General features: G+C 51.5%; 1 protein-coding gene across 1 annotated transcript; it reads left to right on the forward strand.

The window, feature by feature from the left end:
* Window positions 1-7,030: 7,030 nt before the first annotated feature.
* Rtl1 (retrotransposon Gag like 1) lies at window positions 7,031-11,152 on the forward strand. Its single transcript, XM_042692813.1, has one exon. It carries the CDS (start codon window positions 7,031-7,033, stop codon window positions 11,150-11,152), a length of 4,122 nt encoding a protein of 1,373 aa, XP_042548747.1.
* The last annotated feature ends 310 nt before the right edge of the window (window positions 11,153-11,462 follow it).

The following is an 11,462-nucleotide window of genomic DNA, read 5'->3' on the forward strand; positions in this document are numbered from 1 at the left end:
CTAGCCACCCCTCTCCCTTCCGCTCTGCTCCCCAAGAGGAGCCCTCAGACACCTCTCAGGAACCCCAGAGGTACATGAGAGAAGGAAGAAGACCACTATCAATACCTCCGTTGTAGAAGCCCCCACCCCCTTTATGGAGAAACTGAGGGCCAGGAGAGAAAGGTCACTGTGAAAGTCAGGGCCAGTACAGACCTGGCAGCCACTGAGACCCTCGCCCTGCCCACTAGCCTTGAAAGGCAAGTTTGGGCTTCGGAGCAGCTGATTGGCTGTGCGCTTTGGATGGCCCTGGGAGGAAAGGGCGCCCTTCCGCGTGTCCCTCCGCAGTGCGCGCCCCTCTCGGGGCTATTCTGGGAGGAGATGATCCAGCTGCCCCCTGGAACTGCCCATCCAGAATAGATGGGCAGAGCCCCGCTGCAGAAACACTGCTGGATCAAGAGCACTGCCCTTCCTCCTCATGACACAAGGAGATGAGGGTCTCCTCTCTCCGGGGGGGGCTTCCCCTCTGCTGGGAAGCCTGGCATTAGAGAAGGACTCTCAGGGACCACCCCCACACCCCCTCATCTGTCATAACTCCCTATTTGCCCTGAATCCTGCTGTTCTACCTCCAAAGACATCCTTGATAACTCTCAAGGTCCAAAGACTCCAATCCAGACCCTAGGGTAGACTTCCCTGTGCCCAAGCTGGTGTGCCCGGGTTTCCTTGGCCACAAGTCAGGGTTGATGGGCATGGCAGGCCCCCAGCGAGAGGGCCTCCGGCATGTGCTGCTCCAGCCAGCTTGATCTTTAGACTATACATCAGCTCGGGCCATACGAACTCACCCAAGCTCCCCAGGGGCGCTTGGGAGACCCTCTTCCACCCACAAATCCCACCACCTTCCACTCCTACTCGGCTCAAGAAGAGCTGAATGACAAAAGGAACCCATCTGCTCATCCCTGATTAGGAAGAAAAGAAGGATCCTCCGCCTGGAACCGCAAGGGCACATCTGGACCTTGGCATGCATTGAACAAAATAAAGTGATTTATAGCCGTGGCCGGCCCTCGCATGTCTCCGGATGTTTTACCCCATTCAGATGTTTTGCCTCTGTCCCTGCAGCAGCAGGCCGGGTAGCGGAGAAGGCCTAGGTGGGGCATTTCTCTCCAGGCCACTCAGTCCTAAGACCTGGTGGCTATGTCCTCACACTCGAGTGCTTCTACAGGAAGGCCAAAGTGACAGAGGTGTTCCTCTGACCCTTTACCCCGCAAGTCAGAGAGATGGGGACCCCCAGGTATAAGCAAGTGTGTCTAGGAGACGCAGAGAGGGAACATGGCTGCCACTCTGGAGAATCCACATGCCCTCTAGTTTCCCCTTGAGCCTGGCTGGCTTTACCTTCCTCCTGGCCTCATCAGTAGCCCCCCCCCCCCCCGTCCTCACCTCTCCCCTAATTCCTCCACCACTACCACCCCCCCCCCCCCCCCCGCTCCACACTCAACGTTCAACTCTGCTCCTAAATATTCTCCCATCTCCTCTTCCAAGCTCTATTTTTAAAATCAGATTTCCTTTACTGTACAGGGAGAGGTATGTGCAGAGGGATCGGCCCCCCCCCTGCCCCCCCACCCCCCCTCGCCCCCCCCCCACAGACAGCCCTTCATAGATGCGCGTGGGCAGCCCTGGCTCCATGGGCCACTTGCTCAGAGGCAAGCGAGGAGCTGACCTGACAGAGGCTTTGGGCACTGACAGGGTGAGGCTGGGGTGTCTGTCTGAGGGTTGGGGGGCAAGGATTCGAAGGCAGTTCTAGCCCAAGTAAGAAGCCACACCACGAGCAAGGGTAAATCGATAGCCATTTCTCCAAGAAATTGCCATGGGTTGGAGAACAGCATTTATGCAGATGCCATTCAAAGACTGAGATTGTTCCTTCTTGCAGAGCTGAGGAGAGGCAGGGTGGGCTGGTATGGGCCGAGGCCAGGCAGGAAGGTTGCAGGCACTTCCAAAGCCCTGGTGCAGGGGGGGCGGGGGTGGAGGGGGATTACGAGGCAGAGGTTCTAACAGCTGAAGCCATCCAGATGGGCAGATATGTAAACTGAGCCCATCGAGGAGAGCGTCCCATGCATGGAGAGACCCCTCACCTTGCCCCCAAGACCCTTTGCTCACCTTAAACAGGGTCTTAATCAAAACCTTGTGGTCCTCATCTCCTTGCTGGTTGGTGGTGGACTGCAAGGCAGAGCAGCCTCCGTTTCTTAACATCAGGATTCTAGCACTGTGCCTATCCCAGAAAGAATAAGGACATGTTGCTAGGTGAATTATGAACTGGGGGTTTAAAAAAAATAGGAGTAATAATAAGATGCACTGGGGATGGGGTGGGGGAGACAAGAACCAAAGCTGAGAGCTGCAGATGGTTAAAAGTTTTGATTTCTAAACAAAAGAAAACATTTTTAAGTTTTAGAGCCCAAGTGATACAGAGTAATCTATAGATTTGCAGCATGAGACATACTTGCTCCAATTTCCAACTCATGTTTGGGGATTTGGAGTTTGTTCCGTGGACGTGACATTCGAAAGGTTTGAAGTAGAGACTGTCAGTGATAAAATTGGGATGCCATGTGAAAATATCGACATGGTCCACTAGCGATAAAATGATATTACAGTTTCATGAATAGATTTTGGCTTTCTGGGAAGCAATCTGGACTGAATTTGGAGGGGGTGACAGGACCAAAGTTTTATATCATGCTAAGGAGTTTGGATTTCTGCCATTAGAGTTTTAAGAAATGTGATGATGAGATTTAAAAAAAAAAACGGGAGATAAATCTGCACAAAAACATGATGAAGTAGATTTTATGGCTAACAGCTTTGGGTTTCACTATTGCAAGCAACAAGGAAACACTAAAAAATTGTAAACAGAAAGGTAACACCCACAAATTTAGGGATCATGCCCAAACATTCTGACTTTCTATGTTGACGGATGCCAGAGTGTGCCTTGCAGGTCATGTCAAAGAGATGTGATTAATGTTGACACCAAAGAAAAGATTTAATTAGAGGACTTGCATGACCAGCATTGTGAATACACAAAGAAATTCGGAATTTGTGTTGAGGCTTTGACATGTTGAGAGTTTTGCAGATGCCTACGAATTTGATTTATGCAATAAAAAGTTCTAACGGAGTGACATGGTGAGTTTCTTGTGTTTGATCAATAGAACGCAATGAAATTAGGAAATAAAATTCACATTTCATGTCAAGAATCTGGACTTTTTATGCCACACACAATTAAGAGATACTGCAGGGTTGTAAGATGGAGTTACAAGATCAAATTTAATATATGGTACTAGTAAGTGTGAATTTTATTTTTAAAGGATAACGTGATCAAAATTTTATATGGTGCTAATAAGTTTGGATATAAGCCAATAAAAGGGGCTTAAAAGTGTGACAAGGTGAGATTTGGGATTTTATAGAGCAGCCAATTAATTTCATGAAATGCTGTGTATTATGGTAAGTACTTTGGGCTTTATGCTATAGGCAATGAAGAAACTTTGGAAAGTTTTTAATTGTGGAGTCACAGGTTCCAATTTATGCATTTTGGCATAGCAAACAATGGATGTTTTCATGGTGAAGATACTATGATCTAATTTTTATCGCTTGCTAAGGAGATGTGACTTTCTGTTAGCATTGAAGACTCTGGTGCGTTCTGACTTGAGAATTAGATGATACCATTTTTAAACCTTTATATGGAGGTGTTTGGAATGTAGCCAGTGAGGGGTTTTGAGGAATAATGAATGATAGTTTGGGGTCTGCAGTGGAATTTGATGGTAAAACATTCTTTATGTGAAGGTGCTTGGATTGGCTGAATCACATAATCAATGAGCTCTGCTCCTAGGCAGAAGCCCTTGGCACCAGTGGACTCCTGTGTTCTCTGCTGAGTTGGGTCATTTATAGACTGGGCAGAAGAGAGATGTACACAGCATGCTAAGAAGTTTGAGCATAGTTTTGAAGAATGACAAAATCCCATTGTTATGCCCATGCAAAGGAATGTGGATTTCGACCATGAAGAGATTTTTAAGAGCATGACATAGTGAACTTTTTGTGTTGGATGGGAAGAGTTCAGAGAAGTTACAAAGTAAAATGTATTACTTTATGCTAACAACCTAGAGCCTATTGCATAGGTAACTGAGAATACTGCAAAGCTCTAAGCAGGAGTTACATGGAGCAATGCATGTTATCCTGTAAGGACTGACCTTTTCTGCTGAAAAACAACATGGCCAAATTTTCATAGCACACTAAGAGTTGTTGGAATTAAATCAGTCAAAGGCTTAGGGAGTGACTGGGTAAGACTGTAAATTTTGTGTTCATAAATAGGCAAATAAATTACATGGTAAAATAATTGTATTTTATGCTAAGTAAGTAGTGGGAATTTTGTACTATTTTTTTTTATCAAGGAAAGGGCTTCTCATTATAATTTTTACTTTTAAAATCATGCACTAACTCTTATTTATAGTTTTATTTATAGTCGTCACTTAAGGAACACTAAGGCAACATTTTATAACATGCCAAGGGTATTTGCTGTCAGGTTGAAGGCAGGATAGTGGAACGATTTAATCATTGACATAATCAAATTTCTAAATCTGTTCAGAAGTATAGAATTTATAGTAAGGAGATATATCATCAGGCTTTTCAGTTGTCTTGATAAGAAATTTAAATGTTAACCAGTAAAGAATTTTCAGTGAGAGGCATACTGAGATTTTTACTTATGAGAGCTGAATCTGTTGATGATTTTACTTAGACAAGTTTAGTGTTTCACTCCGAATTTTATCTGAGACACTTGGGATTTTACAATAATAAATACATACCGCAGAGGACGTCTCTGAGAAAGAGCTGCGTGAACTCAAGCAATGTGTCGTGTGTGTTTTTGTGATGATGGTGGTGATGGAGGCTTTACTTAATTTGTACACCTTGCTAAAAAAAAAAATATGATTTCTATCTCAAGGAATGACATGTCAGAATTTTGTATTATGCTGAGACCTTTCGATTTTAGCCAGAGAATGGTTTTGGTGAATTTACATGTCAGATGTGTTTATACTGAATGGTTTGGATTTAATATTGCAGACAGTAAATAAACAGTACAAGGCTTTAATCAGAGGGTTTGCATAATCAAATTTAAGTGTCAGGCTGACAAGGGTATGTTTAATTTTGAGAAACAGCAGATCTGAATTTTGTATCCTGTTGGGAAGTTTGGATTTTAGCCAATGTGGAGTTTCACATAAGGGAAGGCTTTTTTTTTTTTTTTTGGAGGGAAGGAGTATTTTTTTTTAATATATCAGCCCTGTGGCTCTAAGAAGAAAACTGAGAAGTAACAAAGGTATTCAATTTATGAAGTATATTGACTATATAGCTAATCTACTGAATAATCAAAGCTCAATTTGCTCTGCTCCAACAGAGCAAACAAGTCCAAATTGAGACAGTTTCTTTAAATTCAGTCTCAGCCACTAAACATAGCCATCACTAGATAGATTTTGAAGATAGATGCCCTTTCCCTACCCAAGCTCACACCTCTATTCAATATATTCTGATGCTAGGGTAAATTAATTAGTAACAAAGAGAAGGAGATTTTGCTAGAATGAAGAGGCCTAGCCCTGCTTGAGCAAAGAAGGAAACTTAAGTAAGATGTGATCAGAGAGGCATGCAAATATGTCTGCACAAGGCAAATTGAGGCCAGATGTTCTGGGAGCCCCCAGAGTTGGGGAGGGCCTGGAAAGGTACTTGAAGCATCTCCTGGACAGTTAGATCCAGAGAGAACACAGCTTTGGAAGGAGATCAAATCAAGAAAGAGAAATCACCCCCAAAGGGTAACCCAGGATCAAGTCACAAATGTGCAAGTTTATCCAACACTTAGTAGGCATTTTATAACTTTTTTTTTTTAATGGGAGGGAAATGAACAATAAAAGCCAATCTCCAGGCCTCTTCACTAACATATTTTGAACACAAAAGAGGAAGAAGAAGTGGCGCTGTAGCTCAAGTGGTAGAGCGCTCGCCTTGAGCTGAAGAGCTGAGGGACAACTCCCAGGCCCAGAGTTCAAGCCCCACGACCGACAAAAATAAATAAATAAATAAATAAAAATATTTTTGGGCTGGGAAGGTGGCTCAGTGGTAGAGTGCTTGCCTTGCATGCATGAAGCCCTGGGTTCAATTCCTCAGTACCACATAAACAGAAAAAGCCAGAAGTGGCTCTGTGGCTCAAGTGGTAGAGTGCTAGCCTTGAGCAAAAGAAGCTCTGGGACAGTGCCTAGGCCCTGAGTTCAAGCCCCAGGACTGGAGAAAAGCAAAAACAAAAAAACAAACAAACAAAAAAAAACAAAAGAGGAAGAAGGGCAAGCTGTTTTGGACAACTAACCGAACAACGGGTGGGCTAAAAGCCAAGTGCCTGTCCATATTCCCCTCACCCACTGAGCTTATGAAAGAGCAGAAATCTTTGCCACAGATTTCTGCCTTCGCTGCCATGCCGAGTGGGCTTGCTCCAGAGCACCCAACCTGCCAGGAATGGCTCCGAGGGGCACCAAGATGTGACCTCGGGGACTTTTTGAGATGGCTTGAGAGCACGAAAGGAAAGTTGACTCAGGCACAAATGCCCAGGGCCAAACAGGGCAGCCACTGCCCCTGCCAGGTGTCTGCCTGCCTCCCTGCCTCCCTGCCTTCCTGCCTGTCTACCACAGAGGCCGCTGTGGGCTAATTGCTCGACAAAATTTATGGGCTGTGAATTTCTCACACCCGTGGAGGAAGTAGGCAGGCTGGGCAGACGGCCTGCACCCAGGGGGCAGGTCAGTCAGGATTGGAGGGAGTCTCACTCCTGAAGAGAGTGGCTCAAGTGACCAGTGGCAAAGGCTGCCCTGAACATGGGCAGGATTCCTCTAGATCTGCTCTGCTTCTGATTCCTCTGAGACCCTAACCCGCTGCCTTTCCTCCCCTCCCCACCCTTTCCATCCCTAGGTTCTGATCTGCGCGGTCGCAGTCGCGGACCGAACGCAGCACCACCTTACCGATCTTCAGAAAACACTCCTTTCCAACCGACGAAATGATAGAACCCTCTGAAGACTCATTTGAGACGATGATGGAGCTTAAGAATCCATCATCAAAACAAATGGAGTCCTCCGAGGGCTCATCCAACAACACCACCGTGGAGACACAGGGCAGTGGAGAGCCGGCAGAGGGGGCAGGGCCAGCTAGCGGCCCTGCCCGGGAAGGGGAGGAGCCACCCAGTGGCCCACTCCAGGAAATGGAAGAGCTGCCTATTGATCTACTCCAAGACATGGAGGAGCCATCCAGTGGCCCACATAAGGAAACAGAGGATCCACCCAATGACCTACTCCAAGACCCGGAGGAGTCATGCAACGGTGATTCTCACCAGGCACTGGAGGATCCACTCACCGAAGTATCTGAGGAGACGGAGGGAGTGGCAGTTAGTCCACTGGAGACCCAGGAAGACCAAGAAGACACCACTGACCTGAAGGATTCGGAAGACGAGGACAGCCCCGAAGAGGAAAGCCAGGTGGAGCCGTCTCCCGCAGAAATGCTGGCCATGATGCGGTCCATCGTCTCGCTGTTCTTCCGAATGCACGACCTCAACGAACAGCAGAGAGTGGCGGAGGAGATCTTAGTGAAAGGGATCGACGCGGGCCAGCTGCCCACCCCAAGGTGCTTCTCCGGCGACCGCCGAGAGTACCGCGAGTTCATCGTGCTCTGCCAACTGATCCTACAAACCTACCCGAGAATGTTCTACAGCGACCACCTGCGAGTGAGGTACGTCATCTCCCACCTCTCTGGCCTAGCCTTAGAATGGGCCCAGTCTCTGATCCAGCAAAACAGCCCCGTGCTGGGAGACTTCCCGGCCTTCCTGGAAGCCATGTCAGAGGTGTTTGAGTACCGGCACACTCTGCGCGTGGCAGAAGACGCCATGTTCAATATCAGGCAGGGCAATCGCTGCGCCACCGACTACATCAATGAGTTCCAGAGCCTGGTACCCACCCTGCGCTGGCCCGACGAAGTGCTGCAGGCCCATCTGTGCCAGGGGCTCAATGAAGACATCCGCCATTATCTGTTCCGGGTCCCACAGCCGGATTCCCTGGACAGCCTGGTGGTGCTCATCCTGCAAATAGAAGACAAGCTGGCGGAGAGGAGAGCCATGCTCAGGCTGCCCCCCGAGGCCCGCCCACGGAACCTGACCTGGATCGACTCACCTGCCCCAGAGCGGTGGTCTGTCAGTAGCTGGCTGCCCACCGACTTCCATCCTGGCCTCCAACGCGCCCATCTCTTCCTGCTGCTCTTGGTGCGCGTGACCCCTTACCACAGTGTGGCGGTCCAGGCCCTGGTGGATTCTGGAGCGGAAGGCAACTTCATGGATGAGAAGTTTGCCCAAGAACACTACATCGAGCTGTATGAGAAGCCCTACCCACAGATGATCCAGACTGTGGACGGCTCCCTGATCGGCAACGAACCCATCTGGCTCTACACCGAACGCCTGGTGTGCATTCACCAGAACCACCAAGAAGCCATCGAGTTTGACATCGTACCTTCGCCCAACTTCTCCGTGGTCTTAGGCATCAACTGGCTGCGACTCCACGCCCCCGAGGTCGACTGGGCCAGAGGCCGCTGCACCTTCCACTCTCCCTACTGCCTGAAGAATTGCTTCCGCCCACCCCCGCCATGCATCGCCCTGGAGAAGCACAGCATCAGCCTGCTCCCCGGCTTGCCGCACCCCTATTCAGACCTGGCCGACGTGTTTAACCCGAAGGAAGCAGATGATGAGACTTCCGACCAGCCAAGCTCAGACGGATCCGATGATCTTTCTGAATCAGAGCCCTCTGAGCTTCAGCAGGCTGGAGACAGTGATCACAGCGACGTCTTTTTCGAGTGTCGCTCCTCCGCGGCCTGGGAGCCTATAGCAATCAGGATGCAGGAAGAAGCCAGGCAGCAAGCCGATTTCTGGAGGCTACAGAGCATGCTGAGCGACACACAGGACTACGTACAGATCATTCCCGAACTGTTCGACCAGTTACACGGAGCAGCATGGTTCACAAAGCTAGAGCTGCGGGGGAGCGTCGTGGAGCAAAGCCTGGGCATTCGGGGCACAGAGGAGGTATGGAAAGCGGCGTTCGGCCTGCAGCCTCAGGACATGAAGAGCTACCAGCCCTTCCGGATCTCACCAAACCCCTGCATCCCGCAGAGCGTGATTCACTTCATCCTACAGGACATGCTAGGCTTGTGTGTGCTCTCCTATGGCCTGGAAGTCCTGGTCTACTCTATGAGTCAGGAGGAACACCTCCAACACGTCCGCCAAGTGCTCGTCCGCTTCCGCCACCACAACATCTACTGCTCGCTGAACAAAAGCCAGTTCCACCGGCAGACCGCCGAGATCCTCGGCTTCACCGTGTGCCCCAAGGGGGTGAAACTCAACAAGACCATCATGGACGTCATCACGGAATACCCCATCCCTGTCTCCATGGGCTCCCTGAGCCTCCTAATGCAACACATGTACCCCTACCGGCACTTCGTGGAGCAGTTCGTCATCACGGCTGAGCCCCTCATCCGCAAGCTGCTGAGCAACGCGCCCTTCACCTGGCGGGAGGAAGACCAGGAGGCCTTCGAAGGGCTGAAGAGGGCTTTCCGCAAGGCGCCCCGTCTCTACTACCCCAAGCCGCAGAATCCCTTCTACTTGGAAACGGGCGTCACCCGAGACGCCCTGTACGCCTCCTTGATTCAAGTCGACGAGCAAACAGGCAAGAAGATCACCTGCTCTTTCTACTCTCGCAACCTCTCCCCGCTGGAGGTGGAGTACCCTCCTGTTGAGATGAAGATCCTTCCACTCAGGGCTGCCTTCATGGTGTGGTGCCGCTACCTGGAGAACACCGAGGAGCCTATCATGATCCTTCTCAACACCGAGGATCTAGCCTCTCTGAATAATGACAGGCTCACCGTACTTCTCCCCGGCCATTGGGTCTTTTTCTTCTCTCACTTCCTCTTCGACGTCATGGAGATGCCGGAGGAAGATGGCAGCCCATCCCTGACACCTGGGAGGAACCGCGGCTGGCGGGCTTTGAACAGCCGGTCCATGAGACCACTCTTGCTCTTGGCCCTGAGGGGGTCGCTTCGGAATCAGTCGACCGATTCCGAATCGGACAGCGATGAGGACTCGGAAGAGGAATTGCTCAACCAGCAGACCCTCATCCAAGAACTCCTGTCTATGATCCCCATCGACCAGGTTCTCAACAGCTTCCTGGCACATTTCAGCATGGCCCAGATTCGGGCCGTGGTGCTCCATTTCTTCCGGGGCCTGCTCTACTGGAAGAACCTCCTAGCCCTGTCGGCCCTGCTCGTGCTGCTCAGGGCGAGGTGGCAGCTCTCCCTGCCGCCGGCCCCCACCATGGAGGTGGCGCGGCCCCAGCCACGGCACTCGCTACGCCTCATCCTGGACTCCACTCTGCTGGCGGGCAGCGGCATGGCCTCGGCCATTGCCCAGCTGCTCAGCCAGATGCCCCCTCTCGTGGGCGCCAATACCATCCCAGCGCAAGAGCTGGCCGAACTCTTCCTGGGCCCTGGGCGCTGGCAGCGAAATGCCCTGCACAGCCAGGCCCCCCGGGGCCTGTGGTTCACCCCCGGATTCTGGCTGACGCTGTGTGAGTTCTTTGGGGTGAGGGTCACCCCCCAAGAAGGCAATCGCCCCGTCCCGTACCGGAACCGCTACCTGGAGCTGCGCGTCGTTGGCGATGAGGATGTCGTCTTGCGAGAGGCCCTGCAAGACGACCTGCAAAGTTACCGTCAGTGTGGCCTGCATGACGGCCTGCAAGACACCTCGCAGGACGACCAGCAGGCCAGCGACGGCGAGGAGGACGACGACGGCGGGGGCGGCGGGGGCGGCGGGGAGGGGGAGGCCACGCCCACCCCGGGGGCGGCCGGCGCCCCGCCCCTCCGCCCGCACAGCCTCATGGACCCCGAGGTCCTGGACTTCCTGAACAACCGCCTGCTCTACATCCGGGGCGCCCAGGGCCAGCTCAGCCTGCTCAGCAGGGAGCAGGTGACCCGGGCACTGGCCCGGTTCCTGACCATGGTCTACACCCAGACCCTGCCCGCGCCTGCCCCCGAGGCCCGGCCCAGGGAGGAGACGCGGCCGGCCGACGAAGACGATGACGGCCTGGACTGAAGGCCTCTTGACCACGAGAAGGACCCTCCTCGTCTCTGACCCGACACCTCACAGCATCTCTGCCATCCTCCCCCCACCCCGGGCCTCAGCCAGCTTCGCACACACCCACTGCCCCTCCTCCTGCTGCTCCTGACCCAGGGGGAAGCCACTTGTGAAGGGCCTCAATCTCAACCCATCAACCAGCAACATCGTTCGTGCTAAAGGACTATCCAACCTCAGAGTCCCAGAGGCAGCTCGAGGCTGCACAAACCACCCCCCGGGCTGAACTCTCCAGGCCCCGAGGCCTACCGCTGGGAGAGAGGGATCGCGA

Source organism: Dipodomys spectabilis, unplaced genomic scaffold, assembly GCF_019054845.1.
Source record: "Dipodomys spectabilis isolate Male_0828 unplaced genomic scaffold, ASM1905484v1 ptg000157l, whole genome shotgun sequence".
NCBI lineage: Eukaryota > Metazoa > Chordata > Mammalia > Rodentia > Heteromyidae > Dipodomys > Dipodomys spectabilis.